Source organism: Haliotis cracherodii, unplaced genomic scaffold (genome assembly GCF_022045235.1).
Source record: "Haliotis cracherodii isolate W230 unplaced genomic scaffold, xgHalCrac1.p SCAF_26, whole genome shotgun sequence".
In the NCBI taxonomy this organism is placed as follows: domain Eukaryota; kingdom Metazoa; phylum Mollusca; class Gastropoda; order Lepetellida; family Haliotidae; genus Haliotis; species Haliotis cracherodii.
In genome coordinates, this window is record NW_027266282.1 from 3,271,840 (window position 1) to 3,299,110 (window position 27,271).

At 44.5% G+C, this 27,271-nt stretch overlaps 2 protein-coding genes across 2 annotated transcripts in view; one reads left to right on the forward strand and one right to left on the reverse strand.

Annotated features, from left to right (window-relative positions):
* LOC139472975 (cubilin-like) overlaps nt 1-27,271 on the forward strand; it is a 63,378-nt gene that overhangs the window by 19,600 nt on the left and 16,507 nt on the right. Inside the window, exons 7-12 of the mRNA XM_071255464.1 lie at nt 17,307-17,432; nt 18,856-19,089; nt 20,233-20,331; nt 20,642-20,852; nt 26,149-26,261; nt 26,972-27,076. Of these exons, the coding sequence (XP_071111565.1) occupies nt 17,307-17,432; nt 18,856-19,089; nt 20,233-20,331; nt 20,642-20,852; nt 26,149-26,261; nt 26,972-27,076 (888 nt within the window). The remainder of the gene's footprint in view (nt 1-17,306; nt 17,433-18,855; nt 19,090-20,232; nt 20,332-20,641; nt 20,853-26,148; nt 26,262-26,971; nt 27,077-27,271) is intronic.
* Nucleotides 3,856-7,316, reverse strand: LOC139473051 (transient receptor potential cation channel subfamily V member 5-like). The gene is made up of 2 exons (XM_071255564.1): nt 7,248-7,316; nt 3,856-6,578 (listed from the first exon to the last, which is right to left on the reverse strand). The coding sequence occupies exons 1-2, from the start codon at nt 7,314-7,316 to the stop codon at nt 3,978-3,980; spliced, it is 2,670 nt and encodes an 889-aa protein (XP_071111665.1). The 3' UTR covers nt 3,856-3,977.

Consider the following 27,271-nt stretch of genomic DNA (forward strand, 5'->3'; position numbering starts at 1 on the left):
TTCACATGGAACAATTTGTCTATTCACCAATGAGGCTATAAGTCATAAGTCAATGAGGCTATGAGGCCATAAGTCCAGATATACAATGAACACTTTTTATAGCCAGACAGTGTTATGACATGATTAATTTGCGTACTTCAGTATGGATTTGTTGACATGGTATTTCCAGTGTTACATGCTCATGGTAATGTCTTTGCGTTGGGGCTAAAAAAACATCAAAACTCATTATGGCGTGTGTAATGCGCACCCCCTTCTACACAGCTGTGTTTTTTGGAAAAAAAGTGTGCACTATACTCAAGAAAATACGGTACACAAAAAAGATACATCCACTAAGACTCAGCAAATGTGGATGCATGTTTAGTAAGGTATGCAGCTATTTCATAAGATTAATTTCCATATGTAATCATTTAGAAAATATAATACACATTGGAATCCTTGATAATATTCGAGCACTAGCACAAGCAGTTTGGTTTCAGTTGGGGATCTCTATATCTATTTTTAACTGCCTTGGAATATGCGCAGTCTTATGTTGTGTGGTAGTTTTAAGTGTTCTAATTATGACATTATGCCCTTATCAATGGTTAACCATGTTTGTAGCTCTTATCAACGGGGCGCCATGTTTGTAACCCTTGTCATAGGGGCACCATGTTTGTAACCCTTATCACTGGGATGCCATGTTTGTAGCCCTCATCAATGGGGCACGATGTTTGTAGCCCTTATCAATTGGGCGCCATGTTTGTAGCCCTTATCAATGGGCCGCCATGTTTGTAACCCTTATCAATGGGGCGCCATGTTTGTACCCCTTATCACTGGGATGCCATGTTTGCAGCCCTTATCAATGGGGCACCAAGTTTGTAGCCCTTATCAATGGGGCGCCATGTTTCTAGACCTTATCAATGGGGTGCCATGTTTGTAGCCCTTATCACTGGGGCGCCATGTTTGTAACCCTTATCACTGGGATGCCATGTTTGTAGCCCTTATCACTGGGGCGCCATGTTTGTAACCCTTATCACTGGGATGCCATGTTTGTAGCCCTTATCAATGGGGTGCCATGTTTCTAGACCTTATCAATGGGGTGCCATGTTTGTAGCCCTTATCAATGGGGCGCCATGTTTGTAGCCCTTATCACTGGGGTGCCATGTTTGTAGCCCTTATCACTGGGGCGCCATGTTTGTAACCCTTATCACTGGGATGCCATGTTTGTAGCCCTTATCATGGGGAACCATGTTTGTAGACCTTATCAATGGGGCACCATGTTTGTAGCCCTTATCACAGGGGTGCCATGTTTGTAGCCCTTATCACTGGGGCGCCATGTTTGTAACCCTTATCACTGGGATGCCATGTTTGTAGCCCTTATCACTGGGGCGCCATGTTTGTAACCCTTATCACTGGGATGCCATGTTTGTAGCCCTTATCACTGGGGCACCATGTTTGTAGCTCTTATCACCGGGGCACCATGTTTGTAGCTCTTATCAATGGGATGCCATGTTTGTAGCCCTTATCAATGAGATGCCATGTTTGTAGCCCTTATCAATGGGGCACCATGTTTGTAGCCCTTATCAATGGGGCACCATGTTTGTAGCTCTTATCAATGGGGCACCATGTTTGTAGCCCTTATCAATGGGGCGCCATGTTTGTAGCCCTTATCACTGGGGCACCATGTTTGTAGCCCTTATCACTGGGATGCCATGTTTGTAGCCCTTATCACTGGGATGCCATGTTTGTAGCTCTTATCAATGGGGCACCATGTTTGTAGCCCTTATCACTGGGATGCCATGTTTGTAGCTCTTATCAATGGGGCACCATGTTTGTAGCCCTTATCACTGGGGCGCCATGTTTGTAGCTCTTATCAATGGGGCACCATGTTTGTAGCCCTTATCACCAGGGCACCATGTTTGTAGCCCTTATCACCGATGCAGCATGTTTGTAGCCCTTATCAATGGGGCACCATGTTTGTAGCCCTTATCACTGGGGCGCCATGTTTGTAGCTCTTATCAATGGGGAACCATGTTTGTAGCCCTTATCCCCGGGGCACCATGTTTGTAGCCCTTATCCCCGGGGCACCATGTTTGTAGCCCTTATCACCGGGGCACCATGTTTGTAGCCCTTATCACCGGGGCACCATGTTTGTAGCCCTTATCACCGGGGCACCATGTTTGTAGCCCTTATCACCAGGGCACCATGTTTGTAGCCCTTATCACCAGGGCACCATGTTTGTAGCCCTTATCAATGGGATGCCATATTTGTAGCTCTTATCAATGGGGCACCATGTTTGTAGCCCTTATCACCGGGGCACCATGTTTGTAGCCCTTATCACCGGGGCACCATGTTTGTAGCCCTTATCATCAGGGCACAATGTATGTAGCCCTTATCACCAGGGCGCCATGTTTGTAGCCCTTATCACCGGGGCACCATGTTTGTAGCCCTTATCACCAGGGCACCATGTTTGTAGCCCTTATCACTGGGATGCCATGTTTGTAGCTCTTATCAATGGGGAACCATGTTTGTAGCCCTTATCACCAGGGCACCATGTTTGTAGCCCTTATCACCGGGGCACCATGTTTGTAGCCCTTATCATTAGGGCACAATGTATGTAGCCCTTATCACCAGGGCACCATGTTTGTAGCCCTTATCACCGGGGCACCATGTTTGTAGCCCTTATCACCGGGGCACCATGTTTGTAGCCCTTATCATCAGGGCACAATGTATGTAGCCCTTATCACCAGGGCACCATGTTTGTAGCCCTTATCACCGGGGCACCATGTTTGTAGCCCTTATCACTGGGGCACCATGTTTGTAGCCCTTATCACTGGGATGCCATGTTTGTAGCTCTTATCAATGGGGAACCATGTTTGTAGCCCTTATCACCAGGGCACCATGTTTGTAGCCCTTATCACCGGGGCACCATGTTTGTAGCCCTTATCATCAGGGCACAATGTATGTAGCCCTTATCACCAGGGCACCATGTTTGTAGCCCTTATCACCGGGGCACCATGTTTGTAGCCCTTATCACCAGGGCACTATGTATGTAGCCCTTATCACCGGGGCACCATGTTTGTAGCCCTTATCACCAGGGCACCATGTTTGTAACCCTTATCACCGGGGCACCATGTTTGTAACCCTTATCACTGGGGTGCCATGTTCAACATTGCTTGTCATTGAGTGACTAAATTTGATCGAGTGGTCTTTGACTTGGCTGATCATGTGTGAGCCCCCATGGAGATGATAAACTTGGATTAGATGGTATGTGGCTCCATTGGCATGGATTGTTGGTCATGTTGTCCCTGTCTGGTCAGTGTCTGCAGTTTGAAGTTCTGGCAATCTGGCAGTTGCTTATGGTTATTATTGTATGTGATATGTATTGTAAAAGCAGAATCTAAAACAACACTATTTTGGAATATACTATTCTTGATAAAATAACAATTTCAGATACAATTTTTCTGATCATTGTATTAAAATCCTTTGAAGTTATAGTTTTGTGTCTTTATTAACCCAATCATCAGTAGATTGGGAGAAAACAAGTGTACAGCTGATTGCTATTTCCATCTTAGTTTGCAAGAAAATACACAACAGGAAGTAAAATTTAAATGATAAATCATCGTGCCAAGTGATGTTTTTTTCTCAAATTTCAATTTTTTATTGACCAAGGTTGTTATCAACTGTTCATTTCCCTCTTTTCTCTGAGAGGCTAAGATGTACGCTTTTTCTGCACGTAATACTGGCAAAACTTTTTTTCCAAAATACTGAATCCATTATGCATGGGTGTGCACTATCCAACATTGAAATCCTAGACAATAACAAAACATCTATATTGTGTAACACATCAACAGTTTCAAAACAGCTATAAATATAACAATAAATAAAAGAGACCTCCTTATGGACTAACCTATACTTAATGTTAGATACTTGGATGGGGAAGTGTTGAGTGAATTCTACCCAACATCTCCTAGCACTGGCCATGGGATGAAGCCACACACTCATACTTCAACATTGGCTATGTCAGGCCTATACTCCAGTGACACATGCAAGCCATCTGTCTGGTCTTTGGATGGTGGGTCTTCACTCTCCTGGCCCATCCCTACAGGAGATGTGTCTCTCATGTCAGACACACCACCAAAACGTATCTGATGCTTCAATTCATCTGAAAGACTTGCATCAACAACATCTCTGCCCTTCCTTTTAAAGGAAGACCTTGATAGCAGTGAAGGTCTACCTCTTGAGACTGGAGACAAACCTCCGTCCTGAGGTTTGGGGACTTCTATCAAATTCTGTGACCTTTGTTTCTTTTCCTTGATGGGTTTGATGTACGTATGTTCTGGGTATTTCCTGGATTCGGCCTGGGGCAACATTTGTAAATATCTCTGCACATCTGAGGATGTGTTGTCAAATTTTAAAGTTTGCACCATCTGCTTCCTCTTCATAATGGAAGAGCCTTTGGAGTAGTTGGTCTGCAAGGAGTCCATCTCCAGGAAGTAGCGGTCCTCCTCAATGGTCGTCTTCTGGCCCACATCAAAATGTTTGACCTTCTTACAAGTTCCACAGCAGACCTTCAACCCGTGGGGCATGATGTTTTCTAGGAACAGAATAATGGACAACCGTTGAAGCTCTCCTTGGGCAAGCTTGTTCTCAGAAACCATGGCACAGGTCTGCGACATCATGGCAATGAGAGCGTTGAGCATGAGGACATAGGTGAGAAGCACAAAGAGGATGAACAGTGTTATAGCCAGCCAGGGGTCTCTCGCCTGGGTGAGGATATTCAGTTCCGTCAGTCCTAGCATCAGATTAAATAGTGTGAGGAACGTTTCCCCGACGGAGCGGAAACCTTCAGGTTGGGTTGACAGGAAGGTGATGTAGAGGGCCACTGTGAAAGAGACAAATTCCAAGATAATTATCACAGCAAACCTGACAGCATCCCCTTGCAGGACTTTCTGGATCATGACAGTAAAGAAGCTGAACTTCTTTAGGGCTCTGAGGAAGAACGTGAGGAACCACCACCCCAGCAGCAGCGCCAAGATGAGGAGGTAGTTGTTGGTGGGGGAGAACAAGTACCAGAGTGAATCAACGAGGAGACTGACTGAGAACACACACAACAGTACACGGTAGGTCCCGTTGTGATGAATCTTCTTCAAATGGAACTTATAGCCTTGGAATATTCTGCGTCTTATCTCAAACAGAATGATCAGTACTGCTATAAAAATATTTAGAATGGTGATTACCAGAACAAATAATGTGGTGTTGTACTCTTTGTTTAGACTTGGGGATGATAGGGGGATGGTTTGAGATTGTTGTGGTTCTGAGTTTATGGTGTGTTGCACACATGTATACACACACTGGAACAGTGACGTGTTGCCTTGGCCTGTGGTGTTGGCTGTGGTACTTCTAGGAAGCTGCTGATTTAATATTTCTGTTTTCACCACAGCATACCAAGTCAAGATTAATATGTAGATGATATGGAGAATGGCCCAAGTCAAATATACCCAACGATATCTGGACCATTTAGCTCTGATTATTGTCCGCATAACTTTCAGATTCAGCACCTCAAATGCTTGTTGAACATCAATTTCACAAATTGTTTCCAGGATGGGTTTGTATGTCTGTTTCAAGGGGTTGGCGCCAGGTTTGTTGTATCGGGTGTTGTTTTGGTTGATATTTGTCAAGGGAGTGTCAATACTTGATACTTTATTCTTCTGATGTGCCTGAGATTGTTTCATCTTGATGTTGTTTTTTCGCTGCCAGTTTGTCAGGGAAACTGTGTCAATTTCAGTAATGTCATACAGATGAACATCAAACAGCCCGTCATGTCTGTCCAGCTGACAGTAGACACCTTCAATGTTGAGGATGAACCTAAAGATGTCCACTTGCTCCAGCGAGGCGGCAAGTTGCATGGGCGTCTGGTTACTGTAGTTAGGCAGGAACCAGACTGTCATTGGGTCCTTGTGTGCAAGATGGACACTGGCGCCAGTAGTCAGGACCTCCTCTGTCGGTCTCTCACCCAGCCGTTTGTTGATCCCGTGGCACATTTCTATCACAGCATTGGTCTTGTCTGGGTGCAAACACGCATATTTGATCAAGGAGTGGAACACAGTGTCACCATAACTGTTTTGAAAAGATACCATGTCTGATGTTCCATACTTGAACATGAGTTCCAGAATGTGTGTGTCCAGTGTGAGAGCTGCCACTGAGAGGGGCAGCTCCCCCATCATCACTGTGTTGGTGAAGCGGGACCCTGTGGCCAGCATCCGAAGCACCTGGTCCTTGAACCTCTTCACCACACTCGCCTTCAGCAGCATCTTCACAGCAGCGTAGTTACACTTGCTGATGACAATGTGAAGAGTTGTCTGCCCTTCATATTCCCCTGTCCTTGACACCAAGAGAAGGCCGGGACACACCTCAATGATCTTCTTCATGACCGTGACGTCCTCATGGAACTTGGCGGCCAGGTTGAGCAGGGTCTCGTCCTTGTCCCGGTGTGCGGCCAGCAGGTCCGACCCTTCCTGGCCCGTCCTCTGGAGGACATCCAGCTGTGCCAGGGCCTCTTCCTCCTTGTCCCGCCCCAGGACCACATTGGTCACCAGTTTCTGTCAGATTGAAATCAATGGTATTAGTACAAGTGTCACTCACTGACAGAACTGTTTCTATTTTCCGATACAGTCACAGAAGAATTAATATATAATTATGTAATTCATAGCTATCTTCAGGGATTTGGATGGACTGGGTTCCTATCTAAACCATGCAAACAGCTTGTGCTTCACACCATTTACATTAACATTCCATACTGATGACATAATAGGTGGCCCCGTTATCCATACTACCCGTCTCGCAATCTGAAGTCTGGATTATTGAATGAAGAAGTACCATTTGAACAGTACACATCTATATAATTTGTGGCCCAATATGTATTGCAATATGTATTGCAATACAGCTCTCCCTACTGCTATATATTGCAATCCAATTTATGTGCCAATATGCCAACCCTAACTACAAGTAATGTTTTCTGATCTACAGGTGGATACCCAGCTTTGTGACTATAATCACCAGTATCAGTAACTGGTTAATTCTTCTCCATTAAACATTCCATGACTGTACATTTTACTTTGAAAAATTAACAAGAAAAACAAACTGCCCCATACAACTATATATAAAACAAAAAATTTAACCTGAAGAATCATTATCGTTATCCAGCCCTGTGTCCACAGTTATAAGACCTGTACCTGAACCGTGTCTACTGAGGAAGTGATCAGTGTTACCTTGAGGAAGCCCTGCTGGTCTGTCTGATACACCCGCTGGTGCTGGTGCTGGTGCTGGGCGGGGTTCATGGCCACCTGGTGTTCAGCCCGCACACTCTTACTCTTGGAAGGGTGTCCGTAGTTGTCATCCCCAGTGGCTCATTGCTGCAAAACAGAGCACCCATAATATAACTTGTTCGATAGGCATCACTCAAACCATATCAGCAACTGCTGCAATCACAGCATCAACTGGAAAACGTCCAATTCCTCTCCAACAACCTCCATGGTTTCACTAGAAGAAAACTAACAGAAGCAGTCAACATTCGCCTCCACAAGCCATCAATCAACAGAGATCAAGGTTATTTCATTCCATCTGCCTACTATGAACTCATCAAGCAATAATCACTTGTCCTGTTTCATTGGCCTCATGTCCCATTGGCTTCCACCTATGTGTTCTCTGTCCAACGTGTTGAGACGGTATTATCAACACTTACTCATGTTATCCCGCTCATGTATGCAATTGTTGTCACTGTTAATCCTCCACCTACTATATATATTCTGTACTGTGTCCTTCATTCAGTCTTGCTTGACAACGGTATCAGGATCTATACCGAAACGTCGCTTTTTACAGTATTAATGAAGTTGTTATCCTTAAAATTGTGTCTACCTTGTCAGCCATAATATAGTCTATCTGGGGATCAGTCACAACTACTGGTATCTTTTCTAGTCATTGCATGACTAAGAGCTATTTGAGTTGAGTTATACATGAATTGGTCTGGCTGTTATTTGACTTTCTTTGACACACATGATTATGCTGAAGTAGGTTTGGCATAACTATGCATAAGTATGTGTGTTGCCGGTCACTGTGTCAACTCCTGGCTGACTCCCCCGACCTCCACCAGTACCTGCAGAGTTGTACATGTTCAAGCCAATCTGTAAAATGACTTTCACTGTGGCAATATACAAAACTCCAAACTAGTTCTGTCATTTTACAGTTAGTTTTGCATTTTTTATATTATGATAACAAATTCCAAACATTTTTATGTTCTATTTCATCACCTAGGTACTGAAAATGATAGGATTAAAATAAAATTAAAGTCAGTGTATACCTTTATATATTTTTTTAGCTTCTAATCCTAGCATAATTTGTCCATTGTGATGTTTTTAATCCCTTTTGAACTTCTTAATAACTATAATATAATCATAAATTGACTGTAATATTTTGACGTTTTGTAAATAGCCTAAGTGAAAATTTCAGTCATTCTACACATTTCTTCATCGGTGATGTAAATGATGCACTCACTCACTCACTCTTCTCTATAGGGGTGTGCAATATGACTCGCATACCGGTATATTGCAGTACTGCCGTCACCAATACATGTATCACAATACAATCCTTGTGTATTGAAATTTACCGATACAGTCGTAGAAGAGGTAATATATAATCATATAAAATATATCTACTATCTTGAGGGATTTGGATGGACTGGGTTCTCTATCTAACCCATGTAAATAGCACACAGCTGTAAAACAGCGGTTTACAATAACAATCTATATTAATGATGTAATAGGTAGTCCCATTATCTCAATTACTACCCATCTCGTAATCTGAAGTCTGGATTATTGAATGAAGTACCATTTGAACAACAAAAATATATGATTTGGGCCCCAATATGTATTGCAACATGTATTGCAATACAGATCTCTGTACTGTGATATATTGCAATACAGATCTCTGTACTGTGATATATTGCAATACAGATATCTGTACTGTGAATCGAACCCGGGTCTTCAGCGTGACAAGCGAACGCTTTAACCACTAGGCTACCCGACCGCCCCTTAGATGGAGAGGCTATTTATGGAAGTGTTTTCAGCATGTCTTGAAATGGGAAGGGGAATCTTCTAGCGCTCACTTCAGCTGTAGACACCCATGTCAGTGTTAGTATTGTGAAACTACAGGAAACTTAGTGAGCAATACAGGAACAGGTTACTGTTCTCATGGTTATCTTATTTCAGACCCATGAAGATCGGGGTTACAATAGGTCTTCCGCAACCCATGCTTGTCGTAAAAGGCGACTGTGGGGATCGGGTGGTCAATCTATCATGATATCAATCACTTGATTGTGTGGTCCAGACTCGATTATTTACATACCACCATCATATAGCTGGAATATTGAGTGCATCGTTAAACAACAAACAGACAAACAAAACATTATTTCAGATATGTCTGCTGTGATAGTCCAGGTGTTACTGCATTGTGTACATCTATGTAACTACAAGGCCCATAAAGCTGAAACTGTACATGAAAGATCCCAGCTAAGTGTCTCTAAGATCTGCTCACAGAGTCCTGATATGATTTCATACAGGCCTCCATAACCATATACACTCAATGTAAGGTTTACCCATTACTTGGCCATTTCTGCATATATCACTATGAAATTTTATATGCTGCAAGTACCTTTCTTTGAATGATAATGCCTATACGAAAGTTTAAGGTCACTCAAGGTATCAAGATTGACTCTCGGCAAAAATAAGCGTGTTTGTTTCGCCTTGAATCTATTGCATCAAGGTTGCTTTAAGGCACTATTGATCCCCCTCGCCACAACAAGCTGAAGCTGCAGAAAGTTACTTTTTCATTATTCACGTCCCCGTTCCTCAAAGCTTTCTTAGTGCTAAGGTGATCGTAACTCCCATACTTAACCAAAGGCTTACGATGGTCGTAGCACTGAGATCACTTGTGCATCAGGGCCCAGGTGAGCTACAGAGACTTGTGGCTTGGTTGTTGTATTGACAATGTTGACAAATATTATGTTTTGACTTTTGCATGTGCTATTGGGTATTTGATCCCCTATATCTTTCCATTGGAAAAATCCGCTGATACAGATGTTCCAAACAAAATCAAATACAAGTGCAGCAGCAGAGGTACGACATACAGATCCGACCCACGAAGATCTGAGATAGAATAGGTCGTCAGCAACCCATGCTTGTCGTAAGAGGCGACTAATACGATCAGGTGGTCAGGCTCTCTGACTTGGTTGATGCATGACATCATATTTCAATTGTGTAGATCGATGTTCATGATGTCAATCACTGGATTGTCTGGTCCAGACTCGATTATTTACGGACCACCGTCCCATAGCTGGAATATTGCTGAGAGCAGCATTAAACAACAAACAAACAAACAAAACAAACAGAATCCTGCCTATTCGATGCAGTCAGAGATGCATGGAATCCTTCATATATTTAGTTTACAGCATACAGGAAGCAGCTGAACTTTGTTAACATTGTCTTAGCCTCAGGTTCAGTAGATTAAAGTTGTCGGTATTTATTGCTGAGTCATTGTAGGAAAGGCACACATAACACAAATTCCTCTTTGATCTATAAAAACCTTGGGCAGTTTACTGAGATAAAGGCTGGTAAATCCTGACATATTCAGTGTAAACTGGTTTGGTATAATACTAATATACAAACGGTAGTATTTATGCAGAAACAGTATTGGTGATCAGTACTCACAGTACTCCCAGAAGGGTAGTTCCACTGTGGAGGGCTGTACAGTAAGTGCTGCTACTTGGCAAGTCGGCCAACTGTATGGCATCCTTCCAGACTCGCAAGGTAGCGATAGTTATAGTCAAATATTTCAAGATTTGTCGTACGCGGGTGTCAAGGTACACCTAATCACCCAGACAAGGTCACGGGAGAACATTTGTCTTGGGTACAACGGGTATTGATTGCCGACCTAACTGATTGCTTCATACACAGAATGTGCTGGAAACAATGTTGTGCTGATTGGCTTTCTTCATACAACTTGTAATTCTGTATGTTGATGTGATTGTAGCATAATGTCAGGTCTGACTCTGTGTGGTATGGTGCCCAGTGTATCAGTGCTCCACTATGTCAGGTCTGACAGTGTGTGGTGTGGTGCCCAGTGTATCAGTGCTCCACTATGTCAGGTCTGACTGTGTGTGGTGTGGTGCTCAGTGTATCAGTGCTCCACTATGTCAGGTCTGACTGTGTGTGGTGTGGTGCCCAGTGTATCAGTGCTCCACTGTGTCAGGTCTGACTGTGTGTGGTGTGGTGCTCAGTGTATCAGTGCTCCACTATGTCAGATCTGACTGTGTGTGGTGTGGTGCTCAGTGTATCAGTGCTCCACTATGTCAGGTCTGACTGTGTGTGGTGTGGTGCCCAGTGTATCAGTGCTCCACTATGTTAGGTCTGACTGTGTGTTGTGGGGTGCCCAGTTAACAGTGCTCCACTATGTCAGGTCTGACTGTGTGTGGTGTGGTGCCCAGTGTATCAGTGCTCCACTATGTCAGGTCTGACAGTGTGTGGTGTGGTGCTCAGTGTATCAGTGCTCCACTATGTCAGGTCTGACTGTGTGTGGTGTGGTGTGGTGCCCAGTGTATCAGTGCTCCACTATGTCAGGTCTGACTGTGTGTGGTGTGGTGCCCAGTGTATCAGTGCTCCACTATGTCAGGTCTGACAGTGTGTGGTGTGGTGCTCAGTGTATCAGTGCTCCACTATGTCAGGTCTGACTGTGTGTGGTGTGGTGTGGTGCCCAGTGTATCAGTGCTCCACTATGTCAGGTCTGACTGTGTGTGGTGTGGTGCCCAGTGTATCAGTGCTCCACTATGTCAGGTCTGACTGTGTGTGGTGGGGTGCCCAGTTAACAGTGCTCCACTATGTCAGGTCTGACTGTGTGTGGTGTGGTGCCCAGTGTATCAGTGCTCCACTATGTCAGGTCTGACAGTGTGTGGTGTGGTGCTCAGTGTATCAGTGCTCCACTATGTCAGGTCTGACTGTGTGTGGTGTGGTGCTCAGTGTATCAGTGCTCCACTATGTCAGGTCTGACTGTGTGTGGTGTGGTGCCCAGTGTATCAGTGCTCCACTATGTCAGGTCTGACTGTGTGTGGTGCGGTGCCCCAGTGTCAGACTAGCAGGGCATGGAGTCATCCCACAGATGACATCCTTACCTTGTCAGTGTAGCAGGGCGTAGAGTCACCCACAGATGACATCCTTACCTTGTCAGTGCAGCAGGGCGTGGAGTCATCCCACAGATGACATGCTTACCTTGTCAGTGCAGCAGGGCGTGGAGTCATCCCACAGATGACATCCTTACCTTGTCAGTGCAGCAGGGCGTAGAGTCACCCACAGATGACATCCTTACCTTGTCAGTGTAGCAGGGCGTAGAGTCACCCACAGATGACATCCATGCCTTGTCAGTGTAGCAGGGCGTGGAGTCATCCCACAGATGACATCCTTACCTTGTCAGTGCAGCAGGGCGTAGAGTCATCCACAGATGACATCACAACCTTGTCAGTGTAGCAGGGTGTGGAGTCATCCCACAGATGACATCCTTACCTTGTCAGTGCAGCAGGGCGTAGAGTCACCCACAGATGACATCCATGCCTTGTCAGTGTAGCAGGGCGTAGAGTCACCCACAGATCACATCCTTACCTTGTCAGTGCAGCAGGGTGTGGGATCATCCCACAGATGACATCCATACCTTGTCAGTGTAGCAGGGCGTGGAGTCATCCCACAGATGACATCCTTACCTTGTCAGTGTAGCAGGGCGTGGAGTCATCCCACAGATGACATCCATGCCTTGTCAGTGTAGCAGGGCGTAGAGTCACCCACAGATGACATCACAACCTTGTCAGTGTAGCAGGGCGTAGAGTCATCCACAGATGACATCACAACCTTGTCAGTGTAGCAGGGTGTGGAGTCATCCCACAGATGACATCCATACCTTGTCAGTGCAGCAGGGCGTGGAGTCATCCCACAGATGACATCCTTACCTTGTCAGTGTAGCAGGGCGTAGAGTCACCCACAGATGACATCCATGCCTTGTCAGTGCAGCAGGGCGTAGAGTCACCCACAGATGACATCCATGCCTTGTCAGTGTAGCAGGGCGTGGAGTCATCCCACAGATGACATCCTTACCTTGTCAGTGCAGCAGGGTGTGGAGTCATACCACAGATGACATCCTTACCTTGTCAGTGTAGCAGGGCATAGAGTCACCCACAGATGACATCCATGCCTTGTCAGTGCAGCAGGGCGTAGAGTCACCCACAGATGACATCCATGCCTTGTCAGTGTAGCAGGGCGTGGAGTCATCCCACAGATGACATCCTTACCTTGTCAGTGTAGCAGGGCATAGAGTCACCCACAGATGACATCCATGCCTTGTCAGTGTAGCAGGGCGTAGAGTCACCCACAGATGACATCCATGCCTTGTCAGTGCAGCAGGGCGTAGAGTCACCCACAGATGACATCCTTACCTTGTCAGTGCAGCAGGGTGTGGGATCATCCCACAGATGACATCCATACCTTGTCAGTGTAGCAGGGCGTGGAGTCATCCCACAGATGACATCCTTACCTTGTCAGTGTAGCAGGGCGTGGAGTCATCCCACAGATGACATCCATACCTTGTCAGTGTAGCAGGGAGTAGAATCATCCCGTAGATGACATCCTTACATTGTCAGTGAAGCAGGGGTTAACCTCTTTGGTCATGTGGACAAGGTGTCCGACCTCGGATCAGAAGGTTCATGGTTTGAATCCCAGCACGGGATTTAGAAATTTTATGGCCGCTACATTCACATCAGCCACATTGTATAGATACTGAAATATGATGAACATCCAAGCAAAACATAGTTACTATCCTGGAACTGCTATAGGAGAGGCTCCCATTTGCAAAGAAAGATGACGGGAACGTCCAAGCAGATAGTTACTGTAATAGAATACTCTGTTCCAGAGACCGATCAATTCAGTGAGGTTCTGATAGGGTCTGGCATGGGAAAATATTTGAATAAACCTGTGATTTTGATATACAAAAATGGTACATTCCATGGTGTATACCATTGGAAACCTCGAGCTCATATTTTTGGTTTCAAATGTACCCGAATGCTATGAAGTCTCCAGTTGCCATAGGTTTGCATTAGTGTAATCGCCTTCCTAACAACCTGTGACAGCCCACACAGAGATAACCCCTAGTCATTTCCTTGTAAGCTGGTTGTTTATCTATAGTGTGTATGTTCTGTGATTAACTGGGTAGTGTCGACATCTCCTGACTGACGAGACCCTGTAGGAGTAGGTCAAGCTGAGTCACTGCTAACAGAAATTACAAAATAAACATGATAGGGAAGTTTGTTTTTGGACAATAACAAACAATATTAACTGTTTCTACAGCAGGTGAAAATACACATACTGAGTGCATTATCATTTTCTTTACTTACTGCATGCACCACCCATGTAGGTATAGTGGCATGGTTGAAATAGGGATGAAACATTCTTCAAGCTTCTCCCAAGATCACTCTTTATTTACTGCTGAGGTTGTGCAGGTAACACACTGATCAGCATTCAGAGTTTGTGTTCAATAAATGTTTGAACCAGGATGATAACATTTCAGCCATGTTATTATGTAAGTTGATGACATTTGGAGTGGTGGGGTAGCCTAGTGGTTAAGGTTGTCATGCGACCCGGGTTCAGTTCTAGATTATGACTGACAATGGTGTAAACCCCAAGTCACCAATGACCGATGACATCAAGTCACACCATGCAGTGTGTGGACTACTGGGACTCCATACACAGCACAAAGCAAAATGGAGGACATTTAATATCATCAAATTTCATATATATTTTAACAAGTCACGTGTCCAGTCGTGAGGTGACTAACAGGATTAGGTGGTCAGACTCACTGACTTGGTTGATGCATGTCATCGTATCCCAATTGTGTAGATCAATGCTCATGATGTCAATCACTGGATTGTCTAGGCCAGACTCGATTATTTACAGACCGCAGTCATATAGCTGGAATATTGCTGAGTGTGGTGTTAAGCAACAAACAAACAAACAATGGTTGGGTGAATAGGGAAATGATTGCCCAGTAGCCACAAAGGTGAAAGTTGATTGTAAATCTCTTGAATCTGACAAATTAATAACTTATTCTGGTTAGATGAATTACAGGGTAATTTGAGAATGTTAAAACACTGCAGTATTTACCTTTCCTAGTTTTCTCCTCCATTGTTTGAGTGTTCCCCTGGTATTCCTAATGACTGCTGGCAGTGTGCAGGTAGTGCATGCTGGTATTGATTGTACGGCAGGTAGGTGAGAAACAGTGGAGCCTGGCTTAAGGTGAATGAGTAGAGTCAGCTAAGATTGCTGGACTAGCTGCCATGTCATCACATTATGTGAATGAGTAATGAGACTGTATTGATTTGTTGTTTGCATGCTGAGTATTGATTCGAGAATTCTATTATTTAAAGGGGGACTCTCCTGTTAAATAGAATCAAGAATACTGTATTCGATGTAATAAGCACCCTCAGCGATATTTGCTAATGTAATGGCTAGTGAACAATCCAAATAAGCACCCCTTCCGATTGATCAATGTACACAAGACTTATTTATTCGTGTATAATACACACTCGTATGCTTTAGCACCCTTAATTATTGGCAATTAAATTCTCGAAAATATATCTAATTGTGTATAATACTCACAGATTCTTCTTTTATATCATTTCAGGCTGTCAGCATAAACCACGAAATTTACAATCTTTCAACTCTGTTTTTTATCTCACCAAAATTATGTTCTAATAAGAGCCCCCTATTTCTAATATTGAGAGGGCTTATTATGCCCTGGTGCTTATTACGTCGAATACAGTAATCAACAATGATTAGGCCGTAACAAATACATGATTTTATTGCCTGCAAGTACCGACAGACTGTTACGTTGTGTTGGCTTGTTTCTTGATTGTTATGGTCATTCGTTACAATTAGCAATTAGACAGTCACTGTATTTGCGACTGGTGCAGTGGACTATCTCCACCTGTTGCCAGTCAGCCCTTGCCCTTACAAAGTGTGTACATGTTAGGGAATCACATCGTGTAGTTTAATACAAGGTAAACTAGTTTGAAAACAAAATGACTTCCACCTCACATGTTTTGAACTATGGATAGGATTGTAATAATTAATTTATTGTGGCCTTCAAGTTTGATGAGATGTACTGATTGCTATGTAGAATTATTTATCAGGTGTCTTTCACTTCACAGGTAGTGTGGGTTCTTGAAACTGCATCTGCTGGTCCTATATTCACCTGTCTACACATTAGGTATATAGATGGGGGAGGGGAGGCGGTTGGGGGGGGTAAGATTTCCACTTTCAGAATTGTTGAACAATCTGGGAAAATAGATGAGATGCATTCATCATCCTGGAGATCGTTACTTTATTTTTAGAACAATGTTAAAGTTTGTTGTTGTTGCTCCAGCTCTTCACTTTCTTTCAAAATGTTTGATCTCTCAACTTTTCATTTCATGTGATATTATGAATGAGTTTTATGTGACTTCTGTGAGTACTATATTTTCATATAGGTGACTGAGATATTTCTCACGAAGTATAGGCTGTGGCCTACTGGATCAAGGGTTCTTTTTGTCACATTGAAAGCCTTGGTTCGATTGTGCACATGGGTAGAATGTGTGAAGCCCATGTCTGGTGTCCCTAACCATGATATTGCTTGAATATTGCTAACCACTGTAAAACCATTCCGTTATTTTGGCAGCTGTTTCTGAGTTTGACTTAACATGGTACATCAGTGTAATAGGACATTTACTCACAGACTCAGCAGTTGGCTTTTAAACTGCCTCGGTGATAACTTCATTGATGCTTTATGGAATTTTGTGTACAACCTCTTCGTCAATGTTTCTTTGAAGGTCACACTTTCATAAAAGTTGGTATCCAGCAAGAGCTAATCAAGTCTTATTTGTTGCTGAGTCCACCAAGAAAACCTTCATTTGACACTCAAGACAATGCAGTCAGTCATTTTTACAAGCCTGAGTCAGTTATGTTTTCTTGTGAACTAGTAAGATTGCTTTTGGCTGCCCCTGTGTAAGGAGAAACAATTGGTGTGGAAGATATAAAGAACAAGTTCCGGCTCAGTATTTTGGGGACAAATTGGAAAGACTTTAATTTGTTGAAGCTGTGCAGGAAAATGCGTTCTTTTAAATGTGAGCTGCAGTGCTTTTTGGTGTCCTGTTTCCAGCTATGGGAGGTGATTAGTCTGTAACTACAGACTGGTGTTTCTATGTGCAGGGTCTGCTACTGCGGGGCTCCCTGATGACTTCATCGCCGCGGACAAGGGGGTCAACATCACCTTCACCTTGGCCAATTCCAGCATCGCGCAAACATTTGCTGCAGTCTACACCATGGTTGATCAGTGTAAGTGTAGCAGTATGGACACAAATAACACCGGCAACACAGTGAACACGAACAACACGAAAACAACACAGTGAACACAAAAAATACAGCAGGACAGTGAACACAAACAACACAGCAGCACAGTCAACACGAACAACACAGCAGCACAGTGAACACGAACAACACGAAAACAACACAGTGAACACAAACAACACAGCAGCACAGTGAACACAAACAACACAGCAGCACAGTGAACACGACACTACAACAACACAGTGAACACAAACAACACAGCAGCACAGTGAACACAACACTAAAGCAACACTGTGAACACAAACAACATTGAAGCATTGTGAACATAAACAACACTGTAGCAGCACAGTGAACATGAACAACACTATAGCAGCAGTGATCCCAACACTATAGCAGAACAGTGAACATGAACAACACTATAGCAGCACAGTGATCCCAACACTATAGCAGAACAGTGAACTTGAACAACACTACAGCAGCACAGTGAACTTGAACAACACTATAGCAGCACAGTGAACTTGAACATCACTATAGCAGCACAGTGAACACAACACTACAGCAGCACAGTGAACATAAACAACACTATGGCAGCACAGTGAACATGAACATCACTATAGCAGCACAGTAAACATAAACATCACTATAGCAGCACAGTGAACATGAACAACACTACAGCAGCACAGTGAACTTGAACAACACTATAGCAGCACAGTGAACTTGAACATCACTACAGCAGCACAGTGAACTTGAACAACACTGCAGCAGCACAGTGAACTTGAACAACACTATAGCAGCACAGTGAACTTGAACATCACTATAGCAGCACAGTGAACTTGAACATCACTATAGCAGCACAGTGAACTTGAACAACACTATAGCAGCACAGTGAACTTGAACAACACTATAGCAGCACAGTGAACTTGAACAACACTATAGCAGCACAGTGAACATGAACAACACTATAGCAGCACAGTGAACATGAACAACACTATAGCAGCACAGTGAACATAAACAACACTACAGCAGCACAGTGAACATGAACAACACTATAGCAGCACAGTGAACTTGAACAACACTACAGCAGCACAGTGAACTTGAACAACACTACAGCAGCACAGTGAACTTGAACAACACTATAGCAGCACAGTGAACTTGAACAACACTACAGCAGCACAGTGAACATGAACAACACTACAGCAGCTCAGTGAACATGAACAACACTATAGCAGCACCGTGAACATGAACAACACTACAGCAGCACAGTGAACACAACACTACAGCAGCTCAGTGAACATGAACAACACTATAGCAGCACAGTGAACATGAACAACACTATAGCAGCACAGTGAACATGAACAACACTATAGCAGCACCGTGAACATGAACAACATTGGAACATCTCTTGTTTAAGACTGCAGCACCATTTTGAATGTGGACAACAACACCACCATCTCTGTGAACGTGCCCGGAGACAGGTCTCCGCTGACAGACTGTCGCTGGATCCTCCGTGCACAACCAGGGTACACGCTTCTGCTCAACCTGACCACACTCCGTTTGCTGCCAGGCGCTGACAAGGTCATCATCGCCGACGGCGGGTCAATGGCGTCACCTCTCGTGTCCGAGATGCAGTCTCTGCCCACTGAAGGTCAGCTCTTGACAAACAATGTAAAATCATTTATGTGACATGCCTTATCAATACACCTATCCTATCAACATGGGTTACTAAAGAATTGACTTTCATTTTGTGAGTTCATTGGAGAATGAACCTTCATAGAGTGAGGGCCAAACTATATAAACGTCGGAGCTTACAGTTTTTTACGTCAAATGATGTAGGTCTAGATCTATACACCATTATATTTAGTATGTGTGACTTCATGTTTACACTGACAGCCATACAACAACCAGCTGTACGGCAGAATAAAATAGTTCCTTAAAAAGAGAAGTGACATGAGCGTATGTATGCACACTATGCTCTTCAGGAACATCTGACGCAACACACGTATTCAAATGATATCACCATTAGATGAGAAAGGTCTGTTGTGAACTACCTCATTAAGTCAGTCACAATGACAGTGCGTCGTAATACATCAAGTACAAGACGTCAAAATGGCCGACTCAAGCAACGTGTCGGGACAGATTTCTAAAGTTGTTAATGAATCTGGCGGCTACAGGTTTTAGTCATCATTAATCAATTGGCCGATCATTGAAAGTTAATTAAAGATGTGTCAAATAGATTCGAAGGTAAATTCATAGATTGCTGTAGACTGTCACTGTCAGCCTAGACACTAATCGAGTTGATACTTCGATAGTTTGGATATGCATTTCTTCGTTTTGTTCACTGGGATGGGTTGTAGCAAGGATATTTGTGAACGATCATGCAGTCAAACTCTCTGACTTTTCTCAGTGTATGCTAAAACATTGAGAACCTCAACCCCAGTTTTGTGGTCATGTGATATACCTCTCGTCAAATGAAAAAGCCTTCTATCGTGTAAACTTCAAATTAAAAAATTATTCTGATCTTGTTGATTCTCTGGGAGTGAGTTGTGTGTTACTGTGACATAACTCCCTGATCTTGTTGTAGGTGTCCTGGTGACCGGCTCTGGGAGTGAGCTGTGAGTTACTGTGACATAACTCCCTGATCTTGTTGTAGGCGACCTGGTGACCGGCTCTGGGAGTGAGCTGTGTGTTACTGTGACATAACTCCCTGATCTTGTTGTAGGTGACCTGGTGACCGGCTCTGGGAGTGAGCTGTGAGTTACTGTGACATAACTCCCTGATCTTGTTGTAGGCGACCTGGTGACCAGCTCTGGGAGTGAGCTGTGGGTGAGGCTGGTGGTCGGGGACGTACCGGGGGATAGGACATTGACTGTGCACGTGTATGAACAAGGTCAGTAGTTACGTCAAACAGGCCAAGATTAGGAATGTGTAGTGTGCAAACGAAGAGAGAGCAAGAATGTTGAGTTGTTCAGATCAAAGTTTTGTTCCAAAAGCTGCTATCACCTGGTGGCAACTAAAGCACACAGGGCAATGCTTGCATGTCTTAGAGTAACTCTGTGTTTCTTGGTGAATCTCTGTTTTGTATGGGACCATGTACAAGTCATTATGTGCTTTCTAAGGATTAAGCCAACAAAAACCAGAAGATATCCTAATTTCCTTCTGTAATTGTAATGTCCTGTATTACCATGTGTCTGTAACAGCCAACGGCGGCTTCTTCAGTGGCAGCGGCAACATCACCTTGCAGCCCACCCTGGACAACAGCACCGCCACCGCCCTGTACTACCAGTTCTCGGCCCCGCTGGGTCAGCAGGTCCAGATCACCATGTCCGAGAACAGCCTGCTCTACCCTCTGGCCTCCCTGGACTTCTACAGCGGCCTGCAGCCCAAGGCCCAACCTCTGGTGTCCTTCACGTGAGTGAACAGGAAGACGTGTCTCTAGTGCCCTGATGAATTGTCAGATGATAGGGAGACGTGTCTCTAGTGCCCTGATGAATTGTCAGATGATAGGGAGACGTGTCTCTAGTGCCCTGATGAATTGTCAGATGATAGGGAGACGTGTCTCTAGTACCCTGATGAATTGTCAGATGATAGGGAGACATGTCTCTAGTGCCCTGATGAATTGTCAGATGATAGGGAGACGTGTCTCTAGTACCCTGATGAATTGTCACTGGACAGGGAGATGTGTCTGTAGAGCCCTGATGAATTGTCAGATGATAGGGAGACGTGTCTTTAGTGCCCTGATGAATTGTCAGATGATAGGGAGACGTGTCTCTAGTACCCTGATGAATTGTCACTGGACAGGGAGATGTGTCTGTAGAGCCCTGATGAATTGTCAGATGATAGGGAGACGTGTCTCTAGTGCCCTGATGAATTGTCAGATGATAGGGAGACGTGTCTCTAGTGCCCTGATGAATTGTCACTGGACAGGGAGATGTGTCTGTAGAGCCCTGATGAATTGTCAGATGATAGGGAGACGTGTCTTTAGTGCCCTGATGAATTGTCAGATGATAGGGAGACGTGTCTCTAGTACCCTGATGAATTGTCACTGGACAGGGAGATGTGTCTGTAGAGCCCTGATGAATTGTCAGATGATAGGGAGACGTGTCTCTAGTGCCCTGATGAATGGTCAGATGATAGGGAGACGTGTATTTAGTACCCTGATGAATTGTCACTGGACAGGGAGATGTGTCTGTAGAGCTCTGATGAATTGTCAGTGGACAGGGAGATGTGTCTGGAGCCCTGATAAATTGTCAGTGGACAGGGAGACGTGTCTGTAGAGCCTTGATGAATTGTCAGATGATAGGGAGACGTGTCTCTAGTGCCCTGATGAATTGTCAGATGATAGGGAGACGTGTCTCTAGTGCCCTGATGAATTGTCAGATGATAGGGAGACGTGTCTCTAGTGCCCTGATGAATTGTCAGATGATAGGGAGACGTGTCTCTAGTGCCCTGATGAATTGTCAGATGATAGGGAGACGTGTCTCTAGTGCCCTGATGAATTTTCAGTGGATAGGGAGACGTGTCTCTAGTGCCCTGATGAATTGTCAGATGATAGGGAGACGTGTCTCTAGTGCCCTGATGAATTGTCAGATGATAGGGAGACGTGTCTCTAGTGCCCTGATGAATTGTCAGATGATAGGGAGACGTGTCTCTAGTGCCCTGATGAATTGTCAGATGATAGGGAGACGTGTCTTTAGTACCCTGATGAATTGTCACTGGACAGGGAGATGTGTCTGTAGAGCCCTGATGAATTGTCAGTGGACAGGGAGACATGTCTGTAGAGCTCTGATGAATTGTCAGTGGACAGGGAGATGTGTCTGGAGCCCTGATAAATTGTCAGTGGACAGGGAGACGTGTCTGTAGAGCTCTGATGAATTGTCAGTGGATAGGGATATGTGTCTGTAGAGCCCTGATGAATTGTCAGTGGAGGGGGATATGTGTCTGTAGAGCCCTGATGAATTGACAAATGATAGGGAGATGTGTCTGTAGAGCCCTGATGAATTGTCAGTGGACAGGGAGACATGTCTGTAGAGCTCTGATGAATTGTCAGTGGATAGGGAGATGTGTCTGGAGCTCTGATGAATTGTCAGATGATAGGGAGATGTGTCTGTAGAGCCCTGATGAATTGACAGTGGATAGGGAGACGTGTCTGTAGAGCCCTGATGAATTGTCAGTGGATAGGGAGATGTGTCTGTAGAGCCTTGATGAATTGTCAGTGGAGAGGGATATGTGTCTGTAGAGCCTTGATGAATGGTCCGATGATAGGGAGATGTGTCTGTAGAGCCCTGATGAATGGTCAGATGATAGGGAGATGTGTCTGTAGAGCCCTGATGAATTGTCAATGGATAGGGAGATGTGTCTTGTGGAGCCCTGATGAATTGTCAGTGGACAGGGAGATGTGTCTGTAGAGCCTTGATGAATTGTCAGTGGAGAGGGATATGTGTCTGTAGAGCCCTGATGAATTGTCAGTGGACAGGGAGATGTGTCTGTAGAGCCCTGATGAATTGTCAGTGGACAGGGAGATGTGTCTGTAGAGCCCTGATGAATTGTCAGTGGACAGGGAGATGTGTCTGTAGAGCCCTGATGAATTGACAGTGGATAGGGAGATGTGTCTGTAGAGCCCTGATGAATTGTCAGTGGAGAGGGATATGTGTCTGTAGAGCCTTGATGAATGGTCCGATGATAGGGAGATGTGTCTGTAGAGCCCTGATGAATGGTCAGATGATAGGGAGATGTGTCTGTAGAGCCCTGATGAATTGTCAATGGATAGGGAGATGTGTCTTGTGGAGCCCTGATGAATTGTCAGTGGACAGGGAGATGTGTCTGTAGAGCCTTGATGAATTGTCAGTGGAGAGGGATATGTGTCTGTAGAGCCCTGATGAATTGTCAGTGGACAGGGAGATGTGTCTGTAGAGCCCTGATGAATTGTCAGTGGAGAGGGATATGTGTCTGTAGAGCCTTGATGAATGGTCCGATGATAGGGAGATGTGTCTGTAGAGCCCTGATGAATGGTCAGATGATAGGGAGATGTGTCTGTAGAGCCCTGATGAATTGTCAATGGATAGGGAGATGTGTCTTGTGGAGCCCTGATGAATTGTCAGTGGACAGGGAGACATGTCTGTAGAGCCTTGATGAATGGTCAGATGATAGGGAGATGTGTCTGTAGAGCCCTGATGAATTGTCAGATGATAGGGAGACGTGTCTCTAGTGCCCTGATGAATTGTCAGATGATAGGGAGACGTGTCTCTAGTGCCCTGATGAATTGTCAGATGATAGGGAGACGTGTCTCTAGTGCCCTGATGAATTTTCAGTGGATAGGGAGACGTGTCTCTAGTGCCCTGATGAATTGTCAGATGATAGGGAGACGTGTCTCTAGTGCCCTGATGAATTGTCAGATGATAGGGAGACGTGTCTCTAGTGCCCTGATGAATTGTCAGATGATAGGGAGACGTGTCTCTAGTGCCCTGATGAATTGTCAGATGATAGGGAGACGTGTCTTTAGTACCCTGATGAATTGTCACTGGACAGGGAGATGTGTCTGTAGAGCCCTGATGAATTGTCAGTGGACAGGGAGACATGTCTGTAGAGCTCTGATGAATTGTCAGTGGACAGGGAGATGTGTCTGGAGCCCTGATAAATTGTCAGTGGACAGGGAGACGTGTCTGTAGAGCTCTGATGAATTGTCAGTGGAGGGGGATATGTGTCTGTAGAGCCCTGATGAATTGACAGATGATAGGGAGATGTGTCTGTAGAGCCCTGATGAATTGTCAGTGGACAGGGAGACATGTCTGTAGAGCTCTGATGAATTGTCAGTGGATAGGGAGATGTGTCTGGAGCTCTGATGAATTGTCAGATGATAGGGAGATGTGTCTGTAGAGCCCTGATGAATTGACAGTGGATAGGGAGACGTGTCTGTAGAGCCCTGATGAATTGTCAGTGGATAGGGAGATGTGTCTGTAGAGCCTTGATGAATTGTCAGTGGAGAGGGATATGTGTCTGTAGAGCCTTGATGAATGGTCCGATGATAGGGAGATGTGTCTGTAGAGCCCTGATGAATGGTCAGATGATAGGGAGATGTGTCTGTAGAGCCCTGATGAATTGTCAATGGATAGGGAGATGTGTCTTGTGGAGCCCTGATGAATTGTCAGTGGACAGGGAGATGTGTCTGTAGAGCCTTGATGAATTGTCAGTGGAGAGGGATATGTGTCTGTAGAGCCCTGATGAATTGTCAGTGGACAGGGAGATGTGTCTGTAGAGCCCTGATGAATTGTCAGTGGACAGGGAGATGTGTCTGTAGAGCCCTGATGAATTGTCAGTGGACAGGGAGATGTGTCTGTAGAGCCCTGATGAATTGACAGTGGATAGGGAGATGTGTCTGTAGAGCCCTGATGAATTGTCAGTGGAGAGGGATATGTGTCTGTAGAGCCTTGATGAATGGTCCGATGATAGGGAGATGTGTCTGTAGAGCCCTGATGAATGGTCAGATGATAGGGAGATGTGTCTGTAGAGCCCTGATGAATTGTCAATGGATAGGGAGATGTGTCTTGTGGAGCCCTGATGAATTGTCAGTGGACAGGGAGATGTGTCTGTAGAGCCTTGATGAATTGTCAGTGGAGAGGGATATGTGTCTGTAGAGCCCTGATGAATTGTCAGTGGACAGGGAGATGTGTCTGTAGAGCCCTGATGAATTGTCAGTGGAGAGGGATATGTGTCTGTAGAGCCTTGATGAATGGTCCGATGATAGGGAGATGTGTCTGTAGAGCCCTGATGAATGGTCAGATGATAGGGAGATGTGTCTGTAGAGCCCTGATGAATTGTCAATGGATAGGGAGATGTGTCTTGTGGAGCCCTGATGAATTGTCAGTGGACAGGGAGACATGTCTGTAGAGCCTTGATGAATGGTCAGATGATAGGGAGATGTGTCTGTAGAGCCCTGATGAATTGTCAGTGGACAGGGAGATGTGTTTGGAGAGCCTTGATGAATTGTCAGTAGATGTTAAATTAGTTTCCGATCAATTGTTTCGATTGTATTTACCATATCAATAAAGTACATGCAATGCTGTTCAAATTTGTTTTTCTTTTGATCATGAGTTGTAGTAATTTACAATGGTAATGTGGAAATTTCTTTTTCGTAAGTTATTAGGGTAAAGAAAAAACAAATCAGTCATATCTCAAACTTTACTTTTTATTTGTTTTATGGTTATCACATTCAAAGGAAACTTCAGTTCCAAGTTTAATGCAACTCTAAAATCCATCTAAAATGATACACTGAAAACTTTCAATATTTATCGCAATGGTTGCTTGCAATATCAATAGTTATCGCAATAGTTTCTTTCAATATCAATAGCTATCGCAATAGTGATTTCCAAACCAGTAGTCACCCCTAATACGTTACCAAGGCTCCGAGGCTACATCCAACAGCCAAAGCTTTGTCCACAATGAATGGAAATGCAGCTTTTTTCATGTTCCAGTGTTGCAAAAATATATTTCACTTCTCATGTAGAACCACAGTTGACCTTTTTATTTCCAGCTGCTCAGTTTAAACATGGTATTGCCATTGAATTTTATCATGCAACCTTGTGTCTCATTAGGAAACCTTGTGATATCTCAAAATGTGGAAGTGGAATCCTGTATATGTATTGTCAGTGCCCGACAGCGCCTGACAGCACCCAACTAGTTAGTACTGATGTACTCGCTCTGTTGACAGGACCGACACACAAGCATTCCCAGTGACGTCGCCTAGCAACACGCTGCTGATGGTGGCCAGGAACTTCAATCAGAGGGAAAACTTCAGCCTGGAGTACCAGGCCGTGGACCAAAGTGAGACATACTTCACTTATACTTACATTATATAGCCTGGAGTACCAGGTCATGGACCAAAGTCAGACATACTTCACTTATACTTAGATTATATAGCCTGGAGTACCAGGCCGTGGACCAAAGTCAGACATACTTCACTTATACTTAGATTATATAGCCTGGAGTACCAGGCCGTGGACCAAAGTCAGACATACTTCACTTATACTTAGATTATATAGCCTGGAGTACCAGGCCGTGGACCAAAGTCAGACATACTTCACTTACACTTAGAGTATATAGCCTGGAGTACCAGAATCAGATATACATTACTCATACTTAGAGCATATAGCTTAGAGGACTAGAGTCAGATATACTTTGTTTATGCTTTTTGTTGCTTAATTGTGGTGGTCTACGATCCTCTATATAAGGGTTGCGATTGGGCCTGGTGGCTAGAAGACCTGAGTATGCTGGTCCAGGCTCAGTAAGTTACGACAAAGCTGTAATATTGCTGACAGTGCTCTTGAACAAGACTCACTAACTCCCTGATTCAAGATGAGATCTTGGGAGCAGTTTGTGCCACAGCTCAGAGCAATATGATGCAGCAATCTGATTTCCGGGGGAATGTTGTCAGTGGTTGTTTTAGCCACTTGCAACAATTAGCTTGTTTTACCAGTAAACACAATGTCAGGTTGTTGTGGCCTCGCTGGGTTGTTTATGATGTGTTTGTGCAGGTTGCAATGTTGTGGCGTCTGGAACCAGGGGAGACTACTCTTTGAACCAGCAGGCTGACCCTGGAACACTGTGTCGCTGGACGGTCAGACCGGCAAGTCAGCAAGGTCAGTGTGAACGTCCCTCTCAAATAGGAATGACCCCGCCTCCATGGTGTAGTGGTAGAGCGTCTGCCCGGAGAGCGGAAAGTCCAGGACTCGATCCCAGGCCGCATCATACCTAAAGACGTTAAAAGATGGTACTTGTTGTTACCCTGTCTCGCGCTCGGCATTAAGAGGCTAACACAAGGACTGGTCAGCTCG

What these genes read in the sequence shown, in the direction of transcription:
- LOC139473051 (XM_071255564.1), bottom strand. Translation starts at nt 7,316, where the DNA reads ATGAACCCCGCCCAGCACCAGCACCAGCACCAGCGGGTGTATCAGACA. An exon ending in ACCAGCAGGGCTTCCTCAAG is followed by an intron (nt 6,579 to 7,247) that starts GTAACACTGATC and finishes TCAATCTGACAG; the next exon opens with AAACTGGTGACCAATGTGGT.